This window comes from Mus caroli, unplaced genomic scaffold (assembly GCF_978045245.1).
Source record: "Mus caroli unplaced genomic scaffold, Mus_caroli_1 scaffold_2, whole genome shotgun sequence".
In the NCBI taxonomy this organism is placed as follows: domain Eukaryota; kingdom Metazoa; phylum Chordata; class Mammalia; order Rodentia; family Muridae; genus Mus; species Mus caroli.
The window spans coordinates 128,284,797-128,300,896 of record NW_028227257.1 but is presented as its reverse complement, the minus strand read 5'-3'; the positions used below and the strand labels follow the sequence as shown (position 1 = coordinate 128,300,896).

General features: G+C 44.5%; 1 protein-coding gene across 5 annotated transcripts in view; it reads right to left on the bottom strand.

The window, feature by feature from the left end:
• Positions 1-16,100, bottom strand: part of Cacnb4 (calcium voltage-gated channel auxiliary subunit beta 4) — a 242,311-nt gene that overhangs the window by 38,081 nt on the left and 188,130 nt on the right. For all 5 annotated transcript variants that reach the window (XM_021180332.3, XM_021180341.3, XM_021180355.3 and 2 more), the window contains 2 exons: positions 6,060-6,179; positions 3,245-3,367 (listed from right to left, as the gene is read on the bottom strand). In XM_021180332.3, the coding sequence (XP_021035991.1) occupies positions 3,245-3,367; positions 6,060-6,179 (243 nt within the window). The remainder of the gene's footprint in view (positions 1-3,244; positions 3,368-6,059; positions 6,180-16,100) is intronic.

Below are 16,100 nucleotides of genomic sequence, written 5' to 3'. Positions count from 1 at the left end.
TCGGAGTTGAAAGGAGTGTGAGCTGATGGATAGGGAACTTTGAGCAACCTGGGTCTTAGTTTCCTGACTAACTCAAGATAACACACCTGAAATAACAGACCTGTTTACTTTGTAATTAAGAAAAGGCAAGAGGGCCCTTCTGAAATCTTTGGTGCATAAGGTCTGGGGTTTACATTCTAGTGTGGCAGGAATAACCCAGACCATGAGTCAGAGTTTCCCGGGGCTTCAGTTATTTCCTGAAATTAAGTCAGCCCACCAGGATACTAATTTGTTAAGTGGTACCCCAATGGCCTTACAGGGTTGCCTAAGATGGCTAATGCAACTTCCCAAAGTGGTTTCCCATAGTTCTAGGAAACAGCTAAAGAACACAGAGCCTCCTACTCAAAGTGAGCTAGAGTTCTCTGGCCCCTGGGGAGCAAGGCACTGTGGTGCAGAGTGGAAGCATGAGGCTCTCTGTTTGGCTTTGGAACCACCACTGTTGTAGCGATTCTTGACCTTTAGGCCGAGAAAGCACTTAGAAAGGCGCTTGAGAGATGGCTGAACAAGAAGCAATCAGCCTGCTACAGAAGCCTGCCCATCTGGATTGGTGATGTCTCACGGGCTGAGCCAGCTTTCTGGAAAGGCCCCTTAGCACTGTTCCAGTCTTCTCCATCTTGATTTCCCTAAAGTGATTAGCATGTTCTCTTTCTAAGATTTTTTTTTTTTTTTAAATCTGATCTGCAAGATGAGAAAACAGTGGCTCTGAGCCATATACGATTACTAGCTCAGACACTACACAAGGAAAAGGAGCTGCTAGACTGGAGGAAAATCCCTTGATCAACAGCTCACAGAGCCAAACACTGCCAGCAAGACACATCAAAGTGCCTTCGGAGCATCTCAAAGGGGCCACACACAGTGCCTCTATGCAGATGCAAATATTAGTTATTCCAACTTGGCCAGGACAGGCTTCATACATGATTCAAAATGTCATACCCTACCTCAGCAAGCTTTATTTGCTTTTAAGTTTAGAGAACCCAAAGTGTTAACTCTTCTGATTTCATTGTGACCTATTATATGTAATATGTAGCAGATGATCACATAAATATGTCCAATTAAAATAAGTATTAGCCGGGCGTGGTGGCGCACGCCTTTAATCCCAGCACTCGGGAGGCAGAGGCAGGCGGATTTCTGAGTTCGAGGCCAGCCTGGTCTACAAAGTGAGTTCCAGGACAGCCAAGGCTACACAGAGAAACCCTGTCTCGAAAAACCAAAAAAAAAAAAAAAAAATATTAATGAAAACTAGAATACTAGTGCAATGTAAAAAGCAATAAAATACTGCAAGGTTGGAATGTCTGTGTCATATGTGTAGAAGAATGTCCCTTGCTCTTAAAGTTTGCTTCACCTTTGAAAGGATGAATGCTGGCAGGCAACTCATGAAGATGACTTAGTTGCTTTTAGTGAAAATAGAGGGGCTGGAGAGATGGTTCAAGGGTTAAGAGCACTGACTGCTCTCTTCCAGAGGTCCTGAGTTAAAATCCCAGCAACCACATGGTGGCTCATAACCATCTGTAACAGGGGTCTGATGCCCTCTTCTGGTGTGTCTGAAGACAGCGACAATGTATATGAGATAAATCAATAGATCTTTAAAAATAAAACTTTAAACTTATCTTTTAACTTAAAACTTATTAAGTTAGAAAAAAAGAAAATAGTGAGAGAGATTCAACCACTCATGTGCTGAGGGGGATAGCCCCAGACAGAGTGTATTCAAACATAAATTCATGGCCATAAATTCATGGCCATGCACTGCCATATCTGGCCCCCTTTCTGCCTTCTCTCTTTCAAAAGCTGAATCTAGAGGCTGCTGCTCCTCCCTATAATTCCAGGCAACTTAAATAAGCTGACCACCATCCCTCTGTTTCTCCCTCTCTTGCTTGCTCTGCTACATTCAGTGGCATGAGACCTCCAAATCCCTTCTATCTGCTCCTTCACCCTTCCTCTAAGCTGCCCAGTGACTGCTCAGTCTCTGCAGCCCTAGGTGCTTCCCCATTGCCCATCACAGCTCTCATCCCCATAGAAAAGGCAGAGCACATCTCTGCTTTATTCCAAACTCCTTTCCAGTCTACTGTCTGGTGATAAGGACCAGTCTTCTTGCCCTGGTGCAAGATGCTCCCTTAGGGCTGGGGCTAACAGCTCAGCAATGTTTGTCTGGTACACATATGGCCCTGAATTCAACCCGAGCACAGCCAAAAGGAAGGCTCTGTGTCTTGAATCCTGGACATGGCCTCTTCTGTTTTACTTCTGCTACTGCTCTCTGGCCATGCTGGGATGTTTTCAGCTGTGCCCCTGATGTCACTCTGTGTCCAGTTCTGACTCTTTCTGTGAACCTCCAGGACATGAGTCCAGTTGTTTCTTTTATACATACAGAAATCAGGAATACTATTCACCCTGCCCTCAGACTCAGAGTGCCTTGCCCATAAGGACCATCAGCGGTCCTTATATCTCATCCTCCAACACTTAGCACAATGCCTGATACAAAGCAGAACTACACTGTGTCTGGGCTGTGCACAGAACTCAAGCTTTTGTTGTATTATTTTATTATTCTACCTTTCCACACATGTGAAGCCCCAAGTCCTCTTTACCTTGCTCAGCCCCTCAAACTGTTTCCTAGAGTCCTCTACACCCTTCTTAGCTTTAAGTATTTCAGAGCCACAGTTCAGTGTCTTTAATGATAATATCCTGTAAAAAGTCCCTCCTGGATACTGCTGCTACCAAACTCATGTTTCCCTAAGTTAGATCCATAGCTCTGTAGTCTCCACTAGACCCTGGGTTTGGTTCCCAACACACACAGAGAGAGAGAGAGAGAGAGAGACAGAGACAGAGACAGAGACAGAGACAGAGACAGAGACAGAGACAGAGACAGAGACAGAGACAGAGACAGAGAAAGACAAGAGAGACAGAGACAGAGAGGCACACAGAGAGATAGACAGACAGACAGATAGAGAACAGGTGTGGTACAAAATTCAAAGTCCACGCTATCATTCTAAATGTTGGGTGTGCCCTACTGCTGGGACCACGTGGCAGTGCAGGCAGGCGATGATCTCATCCTCTAAGTCTCAGTGAGATGAGAGGATGCAGAGGCCCAGAGCATTAACCGAGGCTCCACACTGGCAGCTCTCTGGGTCGCCTCTCCTGTGGGCTTGGCACAGGCTGACTCCCAGCTCTAGCTTTTTGGCAGGTGATGAGGTGCAGTATGTCCTACATTTACCTCTTTAATGTGAAGAAAGTCCTTGGCGTCAAAGGAGATGGCTGTGCTGGGAACGGGCACATCTTCGTCCAGGGCACCACAGTAGCTCACGTTCGTTTTCACCGCAAAAGCTACAGGTTTGGACTGGAGACAGAAGTGCAGAATGAGGAGCGAGGGAGGGAGAGAGGGGGAGAGAGAAGCATTTTTCCTATCGAAACATGTCACAGGATGAATGATGGTTCCAGGCAACAAGGAAATCACTTTCCAGAGAGAGCTCTCCTCTGGGTTTTATAGTTGCAGGCCACATCCCGAGATCTGCAGAGATGACTCCAGGAGTGACTCATTCCTCTCGGCCCAGCCATTTTCTTTCTGCAGTACTTCCCAACATCCCCAATAAGGAACCAGCCCCAAAAGGACAGGGGAGGGATGCACAGAGGTGGGGCAGTCAGCTCTGCTCTCTGCACCTACAAGCTGTGGATTTACTTTAACCTGTCCCAGACACTGTCCCAACTGTGGGATACAGGACGTGTCTACTCGGGGGAGGGAAGTTCTAGGAAGACAGCTCTGTTGTTGAAGTACTTGCTGCACAAGAACGAGGAACTGAATTCAGAGTCCCCGTATCTGTGACAAAAGCAGGCTGCAGAGGTGTGCATCTTTAATTCCAGTTCTGGGGAGGCAGAGACAGGAGGATTTATGGCACTTGCTGACCCAAGCCAGTCTAGACAAATGGCAAACTCCAGGTTCAGTAAGAGACCTGTCTCAAATAGTAAGATGGAGGGTGATTAGGAAAACACATTAACCTCTGACATCCACACACATGCGCATAAATATGCACGTGTGTACTCATGGGAGCACACACACACACACACAGAGGAGCAAGTCTACACATAGAAGAAAAACATGCTAGGAAATGTACCCTGGGTATTATAAACTTGAGGGAGGGTGGGTAGGTGAAAGACAAGGATTTTTGAAAGAACCTCAGTTCTGAAAACCTGAGATCCTTTGCAGATAACCATCTTGTCATGCCAGGGGAATGGAGGCCAATGTAGGTTAAACCCAACGCGCAGGCTCTTCACCTGTCCCTTCTTCCTAGCTTCTAACAGTTGGTTGGTTTTAAGCTTGCATATGAATTCCTGCTGGCAAAGTGCTCCTGAGCAGGTGCAGCCTGTTGGGGCTAAGCCAGTCACCAGCCGAGGCTATGGTCCTGCCACCCTCCCCCCCCACCCCTGTTTTAGGTGACCACGCAATAATGAAACAGATGGCAAAGGACATTTTCAAAACAAGAACAAGCAACAAGGTCTCCAAGCTTCTACGTAGCTTTGATATGGGGTTTATTCATTTGCTCTGGGAATATCAACAGTTGAGGTAGGACACACATTAGGACCTCTTTGTCCCCTCCCAGGCACTGCGCTGATGCCCTCCTATCGGAGAGCACAGACACAGAGTGTGGATGTCAACCCCACACTCAACCCCAATGTTGCACCCATCCATACCCTTCTTCTCTTGCTTCAATCTCTAAAGCATCTTATCAGAAACCAGAAAGGGAAGGAAATTAACGTTATCTGGGCTTGAGTCTAAAATTCTAAACTGGAGTTAGCTACGGAAGCAAGCAGACAGGCTAGCCATAAACCCTGTCTCATATGCTGTTGCTGTGCATAAAAATTAATTTGCCATAAGGGCCTATCTGTGCTTTGAAAAATAAGTTAGAGAGATATAGGAGGGATGGGAGAGCTCTAGTAGCAATTCTGGTCCTAAAATTCAACTGTGCAGCTGGTTTCCTGCTGCATCCTGTGTCTTCTGGAAGAAGAAGATCTGAAGCCTATATTGGCTAGTGATGGCTTCTGTCACTCTGTCTTGCTGCTCTTGTTTGAGTTGTTCAAAGGGTTTAACCAGGTCTGATGGTACGCATCTGTAGCCCAGCTAGTAAGTCCACAAGTTCAAGACCAGAATGGACAGTGTAGTGGTCCCCTTCTCAAACAGACAGACAAAATAACTCCATACTGAACTTGAAGTGGGAGTCTGAAATCTAGAAACCACAGAACAGAAGCAGCAGTGAAGTGATTCATAGCATGGTGGGGGTGGGTGTATAACAGAGGCAAGGCAAGGATGCAGAGGGGTCAAGAACAGAGGGCTCAGGCTCGCAGCTCAGAAGGTTCTCTGCCAATACGTTGTGAGGTCATTTGATATTGCCACACTGCTAAGTTGGGAAAGGACCAATAATTACCACAAAATCAAACAGAAAAAGGCAAAAGGTTCACAAGAAATAGGCTCCCGTAGATACCACTAACTTCTGAGAGGGGCACAAACAACAGAGAGCCTTGCAGTCTGAAGCCTTAGCAGGATGGCTGGAAAATGAATACTCCAGAGAGACACATGACGTAAGCTAGAGTCATTTGAAAAGAAGGAATGTCCATTACAAACATGCTACTACCAAATTAGCCTGTAGGCAAGCCTGGGGAACGTTTTCCCAACCAATGATTGATGTAGAAGTGGTCACCCCCACCCACCGTGAGCAGTCTAGCCCTTAGTCAGGTGGCCCTGAGTGGTATCAGAAAGTAGGCTAAGTAAACCGTGGAGAGCTAGCCAAATAGGCAGAGTTTCCCCATAGCTCCTACTTCAGTCCTTGCCTCTGGGTTCTTGTACTGCTTGAGTTCCTACTCTGGATTCTGTCACTGATGAGTGTGACCAGAGTTGTAAACTAATGAAGCCATTCCTCTCCAAGTTGCTTTTGGTCAGTGTTTTATCAGGAACACTAAGACAGATGTGAGGTAGAAATGCTCAGCACAGGCGCTGAGCAACGTGACAGCTCGCAATAAAAGAAAAGGAAAAAAGTCACCTTCGCTCTCTCAAGCTGGATAGCTGCTTGCTGTTCTCGCTCTTGCCGGATCGCTTCCCGGTCCTCTTCCAAAGAGACATCGGAGTCCGATGGCCTGCTTGTATAGGAATCTGCTGACCCCTGGGGAGAGAAGGCAGAAGGCTTAAGTGAGGTGAAAAGTGGCTTCTTACATGATCACAGTCTTAACCGAACCCTGGGCGAGTTCCATTTGTTGGCATAGAATTCAATGCGCACACACTGCCTTACTGCACATACAGGCAAGCTTCTGTGTTGTGTGGAAGGCAGTTATGTCATAAAGGACCATGTTTTGAATAGATTAGGACTAAGAAGCAAACTGCAGTAAGAAGGACCTGACATCCTGCCCTTACACTTGTTTGGTGCTGGCTAGGTATGAAGCTGATAATTGCTCATGAACTGAAGCTGCCTCCCATTCTCGCTTGCACATCCTAGGCACATAAGTGACAAGGGAAAGTTAGGCTGTTTATGAGGGCTAAAGCCTACCTGCGTCTTGGTACCATCAGTCTGCCTAGATTGCAACAAAGCCAAGCAGCATGGCCCATTAGTAAAATGATGTCTTGGATTCAGTGTCAATACCACTTGTAGTCTTTCGTCACCAAAACGTCAGACATTGCCGTGCAGTAGCCTATTTGTGGGGTTAATGTTTACAGCGAAGAGGAAAAAAAAACTTGATAATGAAAACAGGGATGTCCACAGCTGAAGTCCATGCCCAGAGGATGCTCTGATCATTAGCACCACCGACTCTGACGGACACCCCCAAAGGACTGGGAATGCCCAGTGCCACTCAGTGTTCATGCTAGGACAAGAGCAAGCTGAGGGGTCTTCTTTAAAAGTTATCAACCTCACCCTACAAAATCAAACCAAGCCAAACCCAAAAAACCAAATGACAACAACCTGCACATGCACACACACACACACACAACCCAACTCTTCAGGCTCACCTTTAGCTCCCAAAGGAACAGCAACCCATTGCCCTGAGCTGGCATTAGAAGCTGGTGTTTGCATGGATGATGCCATTTGCACAGCAGAGGTTCTGAGAGAACTGGTTATTTGTTTGCCATGTTTGATGAAGCAAACTCAGACAGTCTTGAAAAACATAGATCTAGCCGTTCCGTGGAGAATTGGCTGTCTACTGCACACATGCAAAAGCTAAATTAAGACAAGAGTCAGGCTTAGTGGTATAGACTGTAATCCCAGCTCCTCAGGGGGCTGATGCCTGCCTAGGCTATACAGTACACTCAAGGCCAATGTGAACGACTTAGTAAGACCCTGTCTCAAGATAAGAAGTAAAATAAAGGGCTAGAGTTATAAAGCTCAGTAGGAAAGTCTTTGCCAAACATGTGCAAAGGCCCCGTGTTCCATTTCCAGTTAGTTGGGCTCTCTCTCTCTGTCTCTCTCTGTCTCTCTCTGTGTGTCTCCCTCTCCCTCTCCCTCTCCCTCTCTCTCTGTGTATGTGTGAATGCATGTGTGTCCCACATACATATTCACAAAGATAGAAGAGAGAGTAAGAGACTTTAAGAAATGATGGACTGGCTGAGATGGCTCAGTGGATAAGGCATTTGCTACCAAGCCTGACAATCTGAGGAGTTCAAGCCCCAGAACCCATATGGAGGAAGAGAATCAACTCCAGCAATTGTCCTCTGACCTCTTTACACATGCAGCGGGATGAGCCCTGCCCAGAAAACAAACAAAATGACTTTTGTTTGTTTGGGGTTTTGGTTGTTGATGTTGTTGTTGATATTGTTGCCATCATGTTAAAGAAAGAATGGCAACTAGAAAGAGTTGACCACTAGTCCTCTGAGACATTTTTCCAAACCTAGAGTCTGCTATATGAGTTTGCTGCCTGCCTGCAGGGGCAGCTTGTGCCTCAGGAGAGGGCACTATTTCAGCCCTTCAGGAAATCCCAGCACATACCCCCTGACATCTTAGAATAATAACTTGTGGTTCTTTTAGGGAGTCTAGTGAGCCCTGGTTCTACGTGCTACCTCCACACTGCATTTCCCAGCTCCCAGACTACTGTGAACCAGTCTTCTCCTCTAGAAAAGGACATATTATCTATTTCATAGCACAAAATGCAGAAAGACACACTGGGTGACCCGCCTTCGCTTAGAGCTCGATGTCACAAGGGTACTGGGCTAGATGACTGAAACTCTTCATTCACCAGACTCAGTGGGTTCGCAGCGCACTCTTAGCTGTGCTTAATATTAAAACGCTACAAGTCCCACTCTGTAGTGAAAACAATAAATTAGCTTTCTGGTTCCCATTTACTAGTGCTGTCCCAGGCCTACACTGATTTTTAAAAGGAGTTGTTATAATAATTTTTCAACTCATGTACATGCAAACTAGGTTGTGTGAAGTATAGCCATTTTTCTTATTGTATGTATTCTGCAGCAAATGGGCTGTGATGAATACAATGTATCCAAACCCATGGGCTTACAGGATACTTTTCAAAGTGCCCTTCATAGAGGAAGGCCTGCCTGTTAATCAAATTAGAATTAAATTCCTCAGTGAGAAAACCTCTGGGAAAAAATATGGAGCCACAAAAGGGATAGAAAGCAGACTGTGACTTTCAGCCTTTGCCTAAAAAGAGGGCTTCCTTGAAATCCTTCAAAATAGAGTTCTCTTGGAATTCATCTTTCCAAATTTAGGTATACCTTCATAAAATGCAGACTAAGAACGAGGAAACACACTTCTGAAATGAATGGAGAGAGTTTGTAGTCAGCCTTAGTTAATCCTTTGCTGGAGTAGAGCCCACCCTAAGGTCCTGTGTTGCATGGGCTGCTCTGGATATTACGAACCACAAAGTAACCAGAAAGGATACCCTTGAAGGAGGTACCCTCTGTGCTTGGGGAGCATGGGGTGGTGAAGGCTAGTGTCCGTGGGTCCGAGGACAGCAGGCTGTCCACTGGGGCAGAGGTGGAGACAATCTCATCACCAGGAGACATTTCTGTCCTGAAGTTACCTTTAATGACTCTCAGATTCTGGCACCCAGTCATTTCTGAGCATAAAGAAAGTAACTCAAGGACTCCTGCTCACATTTCCAAGTGTGAACAGGATTGCAAACATTCCAGTATGGGTTAGTAAATTCTACATTGCCAAATCCGTGGCAGGTCCTGCTTGCTTCTGTGTTGGTGAGACCACCGTAAGCCTGCAAGCGCCCTGATGCCTACCTCCACAGCCGCTGTTTCATCCCCAGTCATTCTGTGTCCAGGGTCACATTTTGAATAGGGAAACTATCATGGCTGTCTCTCGGAGTTGGAGAGGCAGCAGAAATCCCACACTAAAAGCCTAGATGTGGCTGAGGAGGGTGCTTGGTTGGCTGGGTACTGACTTGGTTTCTTTCCTGATTACTACTTATTTTTAAATTTTATTTAAACTGGTTGAAAGAGCATATAAACATGTCCCGGGAGGAAAGAAGAGATGGAAGGTGGGAGGAAGGAGGAAGGGACGGAGGAAGAAGAGAGGAAGGGCCTAAAAGACAAGTTCAAAAATCCAGCAGGGGCCCCCAGGTTGGGGAGGTAGGGGGGAGATTACCCAGAGGTCTGACTGACTACTTAAGTAATAAGAAAAACAGCAGAGGGAACGAGTAGTACGTACAGTGGGACAGGGCTGAAGATGAATGCATAATTAACCCCTGCCGTATGGTAGCACACATCTGTAATCCCACCACATCAAAGGCTGAGGCAGAAAAGCTGGCAGACTGAAGGGAGTCTGAACTACATAGCACGTTCCAGGCTGGTTTGGTCTACACTATGAGACCTTGTCCACACCAAAATAAATCCTAAAAAAAAAATCATTTTGTAAAAATGGGTGAGAAATGATCCATGCAGTTTTCCAGGTGATCTAAAATGAGGCTATATGCCAAATGGGCTATTTTACATTTGCAAATAGGTTGAAAATTGATTGTCTTAACTCTCCTTTTAACGCCAATATAGCCATGAACCAGCACTGGTAAATGGATGGAGAATGCTAATTTATTGCTTTACCATGTGGCAGGTCTTAGTGAGTAGTCCCTCAAAAGTTTTTAAGCAGATGTACTGTCCTGCAGGCTTCACTTTAGAGGAGTGGTTCTCAACCTGGGAGTCACAAACCCTTTGGTGGCTCAAACAATCCTTTCACAGAGGTCAACATCAGATAGCCCACATATCAGATATTTACATTATGATTCACAACGGTAACAAAATGACAGTTATAAAATTGCAATGGAGTCATTTTATATTTCTGGATCACCACAACATGAGGAACTGTATTAAAGGGTTGCAGCATTAGGAAGGTTGGGTACCACCCACTGCCTTAGATCTTCCAAGGAACCAACTAGAGCAACTGTAGACTTCAAATGTCCAGTGAGGAGAGGAGTGAGAGAGGGAGGGGAGGAGGGGAGGAAGGAAGGAGGGAAGAAGGGAAGAGGGAAAGAGAAGAAGAGAGAACAAGCCATTTAAAACATCACAAAAGCATACATGTTAACCAAGCACTGTGCTGTGTATCTGTAATCCCCATGACATGGGAGGCTGAGGCAGGAGGATCATTTCAGCCTAGTAGACTCAACCCAGCTTAGGTAACAAAGTAAGACACTATCTTAGAACAATGAATAGTAAGTGAAGAAATAAAGTCTTATCTTCATGGACATCAGTAGAAAGAAACAAGCCTTTCTATTTCCATGAAGACCAAATTCCCTTTGTGTTCAATACTGTAAGAAACATTCAGGCCTCACCCTTCTGGCAAACCTTTCTGAATACAGAATACAAAAGGCTGAAAGAAACATTGGAAAATTATTTTTGAAAAAATGGGTGAGGGATGTCCTATGCAATTTATCGCATGATCTAAAATAGGGCTACATCTCAAATGGGCTATGTTGCAAATATAAGTGTTGTCCCCTAGGAGAAGGGAAGCGACCCATAGTCTAATCGCAGAAGGGCATCACAGAGAGGCTATGAGGTGGAGGCAGGTAAGCTGCCGTGGGGCCGGTGTACTGAGTATCCGTTATTCTGTTTCATTGGCTGGGGCTTGGCCAAGCTTTCAGAAGCCTCTGAGTCCATTTCCTTTTTTTGCAACAGGGAAAATCACATACAAGCCAGAGCTTCCTGGTGTCAGACTTGAGATTGAACATCATATTTCTCATCATCGTGGGAAAAATTCAGGAAGTGGAAACAATTAATCTTTGCCTCCTTTAATTTGAGAATCACTTTCAACAGTAAAATTTTGGTTTTCCCAGAGTTCTAGGATATACTATTTCTTTTATACCACCACCACCACCACCATCACCTTCTCCCCCTTCCCCTCCCCCTCTTCTTCCTCTCTTCTCCCCCATTCATCTTCCACCTTTTAAACAGTTTTATAGAACAGGGAGAGGCTCAGTCAATAAAATGTTTGTTTTGCAAACATGAGGACCTGAATTCAGATCTCTAGAAGCCACATATATTGCTGGGCTCAGCAGCTCATGCTTGCTGTCCCAAAGCTGTAGCTGAGAGACAGAAAGGTTTCCTGGAGCTCATTCTAGCTTGACGGCTAGAATGGCCAGCCATTCTTACAACTTGGTGAGCTCAAGGTTTGGCTCAGTGAGAAAACCTGTCTTAAACAACAACAATAATAACATGAAGAGCCATAAAAGAACACACACACACCATCAACCTGTGTCCTTCATGGCTATGCACACCCCATACATATGTACTTCCAAACATGTACACACATGAACATGTATATACACAAAATAATATAAAAACAACCACTTTATTAAGGTGTAATGTGCACACCATAAAATCATACATTTTAAACCATTTAAAATTATTACTACTCTCTGTCTCTCTGTCTTCCTCTGTCTGTCTCTGGCTCCCTATGTCTCTGTCTGTGTCTCTGTCTATGTATTTGTGTGTGTGCGTGTATGCACGCGCGTGTAAGATGTGGGGATAAGGCAGGATACTTGCATACCATTGCATACTGTTGAGGTTAGAAGATGAGAATAACTTTGTGGAATTGGCTTCTTTTCCTTCCACTGTTACATGGGTTTGAGGGTTCAAACTCAGGCTATTGGGCTTTAACAAAACAAGTGTTCAACAAGGTGAGTCGTCTCTCCAGCCCCAAATCCACACATTCCAATGACTTAATGGACTTACAAATCAGCTTTCAGCACATTCTAATCTTAGAACATTTATTTTTCCCACTTCAAAAGAAGCCCAGGTCCATTTCAGTCTCTCTCCGCTCTACCTCTAGGCTCAGAAACCCACTTACTTGTTAATCCTCCTAAAGTGGAAATAAGCTTCCTTTTATGAGCAATTTTAGTAGTTAGATATAGCTAACATATTTCATATTAAAGCAAGGAGAGGGACAATCTACAAATGCTTGGCTGTAAAATGCTACGATGGAGTCTTGCTAACGTTGCCTGTAGGTCTTCACAGTTCTTCAGTTGTCAGTATCCAATAATCAGGGCAGCTGCCCATTCATGGATACCAGTCATCTGCCTGTTGCTATCAGGGCCACTATGTGAGAGAAGAGCCGTTAGATTTTTCCATGTGTAACTGAGGGCTGTCATATTGTGGGAAGCATAGAAAACACTCAAAATGTCACCTTCCTGTCTGACATCAGAGAAGTGAATCTCCAACTTAGTAAAAAAATAGCATTTTCCTAGCAGCCTTTATTCTATTAATATGGTCATAGAACATGGCTTTGAGTCTATTCTCCCCACTGAGCTTGTAGTAACTCTGCTATGTCCTTTTCTGTGCTGCAGAAGAAACACTCGTGTCCTGGTGTCTTGTCTAGATTTCCCAGGATAGGTGAGTGACAGAACCACTTCAAAACAAAATATATAAAAGGCTTTGGGTAACCTCTTTCTTTGCAGGTTGTCTCCCTCTCTTTCTTGCTGATTCTCTCTCATCTCCTTCCCGAATGGATCGTCATGGTGACACCCATTTTGTAGATTCATTAGTCTCTATTTTAATGATGACTTAGCATTTGGACCTAAGCAGAACAGACTAAGATAAGCATAGAAGTGCCATGTAACTCTAGGACAAAGCCAGGGCCACTGACATGTCAGGAAGGTCTCTACTTTGAGCTGTATCTCTAGCCCCCTGTTTGTTCAGGTATGTTCTCAATACTATGTTGCTCAAAGTAATTTGGAACTCATAATCTTCCTGCCTCAGTCTCTTGCTGGTTATGGGCATGTGGGATCAGACTTAGCTTGCTTTTTGGTGGGGAGAGACAAAGTCTTTTTACATAGCCAAGACCTTGATATGTTGCCCTAGTTGTCTTCGAACTTGCAACCTTCTGACCTTCCCCTAAGGGCTGGGATTACAGGTATGTACCACCCCAGTTGACAGGTCTTTATTTTTCCATTTAAGTGATAACTTCCCTACAGTGTTCATACTACAGCCTTACATCTTACTCCTGATAACTACAATAAAATTATATAGAAATCCGATATAAATACACACTCTAGAAATAAGTAAAACACAATATTTATCTTTACTTTTTTATTTGTGAAATGTGAAGTAGTAAAATCTTTAATCATGGTTTTTACATAACTTATTTAAAAGAAAAAAAATAACAAGTTATAAGGTCGGTTGACCTATTTGGTGATTGTTGTAACTGCCCTGATTTCAGATGGTGTTTCTCTGGAAGTTTGAAGAGACCCATTGAAGGAGCAAAACACAAGAATCTGAACTAACTACCACTGGCCCATGGAGCAATGGCAGGCAGGTCAAAGGAGGGGGTGATGGTCCCCTCTGTGGCCTTTGAAGCATCTGGAAAAGGAGAAGCCGAGATGAGACCAGCAGATTTACAGGTTTAACCCGGCAGCATGGAGCTTTGATACTGGCCTTGCTACCCTGAGTCCAGCCTCAATAATCAAGATGAACCTCTAACCTACTTCAATCATGTGACTAGATCCTTACAGGTCAAAAGTTCCTCTTCAGATGCAGTGAACAAAACCAATTCCTTCTACGATGGCTGCCAGATGACCTCTGGCTTCGTTATAATTCCATCTGTGTGCTAAGTGACAAACCCTCCAGTTCTATGAGAGCTGACAGTTGTCATGGAAGCCACTGGTAAGAACCACAAAAAGAAGGAAAAAGCACAGAAGCTAACCCCCCAACCCATCGATTCCCAGAAGTGACATGAATATTCCTCCCCCTTATTAGCTCATCTTTCCCTGCTCTGTGTTAGCTAATTTTCTCAATACTGAAACAAGATAACCCATCAAAGGCAATCTAGGGGGAGATAGATGTATTGTGATTTGCAGTTTGGGCATACAACCCATTGTGGTGGGCAAGGAGGGAGTACGAGGCAGATGCTCACATTACATCCACAACCATGGAGCACAGAACGGTGAATGCTGCATCTCAGGCCAGTTTCTCCTCTTGATTTAGCAGGGGACCCCAGCCGGGACCACAGCCTATGAATGGAATCACCCATATTTAGAGTGGGTCTTTCCACCTCTCTTAACCCAATCTAGAGACTTCCTTGCAGACATATCTGAAGGTTTGTTTCCACGGTGATTCTAAATCCCATTAGGTCGACAACAACCCATTCACAACCTCACTTCTTTTCATCTCTTGTCTATAATTTCATGATCCACAGGGGTTGGAAAAGTCAATTTGAGGAGATTATTTCACATTTCGCTTCTTGGCCAAGAATCAATGTCTCTTTCACAGCTCAATTGGCTTCCTCTTGTTATTGGTTCCACAACTCAAAGAGGGAAAAATGATACAGTTTGAGGGTCAAGCTGGTAACAGATGGAACCAACTCAACATAAAACTTGGGGGAAAGAACAAAAAAAATTGTTTTATATGGTCAAAGTGATTTTGATACTCAGTGTATATGTGTGCGTATGTTGCTCAATCAATCAGTACAAGTGAAGGAAAAAAAACCACTCAGTGGTGCTAAATAAAAACAAAAGTTGAAAGGCTCTGTACATTCAACAAGGACTTTGTCATTGGAGGAGTGATGAGACTGAGGCTGTGATGGAAAAGGCGACAGAGCACTTGCATCAATGGGAATTGGCACGCACATGTGCACATGCACACACTTGTGAGCACACACATACACACACACAGAGCACTAGCATAATTTAGAGGTAACTAGGCAAAAACAACTATGATAGTCTAGTTGAAGAAATTTACCCTAGATGGGGAGTATCCCAGAGGCATATGTATAAATGATAAATATGAAAAATCATGACACTTACAGGAAGTCAATCAGGTATGATAGGCATGTACCTATAATTCCAGCTACTCAGGAGCCTGAGGCAGGAGGATCACCTGGTCCCTGGGATTCTAGGCCAGCCTGAACAACACAGTCAGATTTCATCTCAAAAAGTAAAACAAAATATGTAGGTCACTGATTTGGAGCAAGCTCTTGCACAAAGCCCAACAGCCCAGTCCAAACAAGTCATCCAGGGAAGGCTCCGGGCCGAGGGTAGACACCAAGTTTCTTTATCAGGCTTCTGAGAAACAAGGAGAGAAAGAAAGCAGATCCTCAGACAGCCATTGGTAGCTGCTGTGATAAGCAAGTCCTCTGTGTGTAAACCTCTACAAGAAAAGGGATCTGAAAAGCCCTGCCCCCTCTGTTCCTAGCTTCTACTTCATTCTTCATTCTGTCCCCAGGAAGCTCCCCACCTCTGCTCAGATCAACACCACACACGTTCTGTCTTAGAGAATAAGGTATTGCCCAATTCCAGAACTGAAAAAAAAAAAAAAAAAAAAAAAGACAGTAAAACCAACAAGCTGAACTCATTACACTGTGCTTTCTGACAGAGGCAGACAATCACAAAGTCGTTGCATTGTGTTTTTTTGACAGAGGCAATGGCTTATACATAGCAGATATGCTGCTTTCCAGCAGTATGCCTCATTGATGCTGTGGAATAACAAGACAACTCATGAGAAGTTTGCATACTGTAGGAAGGGTGCCACTTCTTCGTTAAGACTGTTTTATAATACATATGGGGCCAGAAATGTGTTCTTAAAGAAAAGTGCACAAGTGTGCCAATGTGTTCCCACCAAAGTACTTCTTAGTAAAGTCCTTGAACTCTTTATA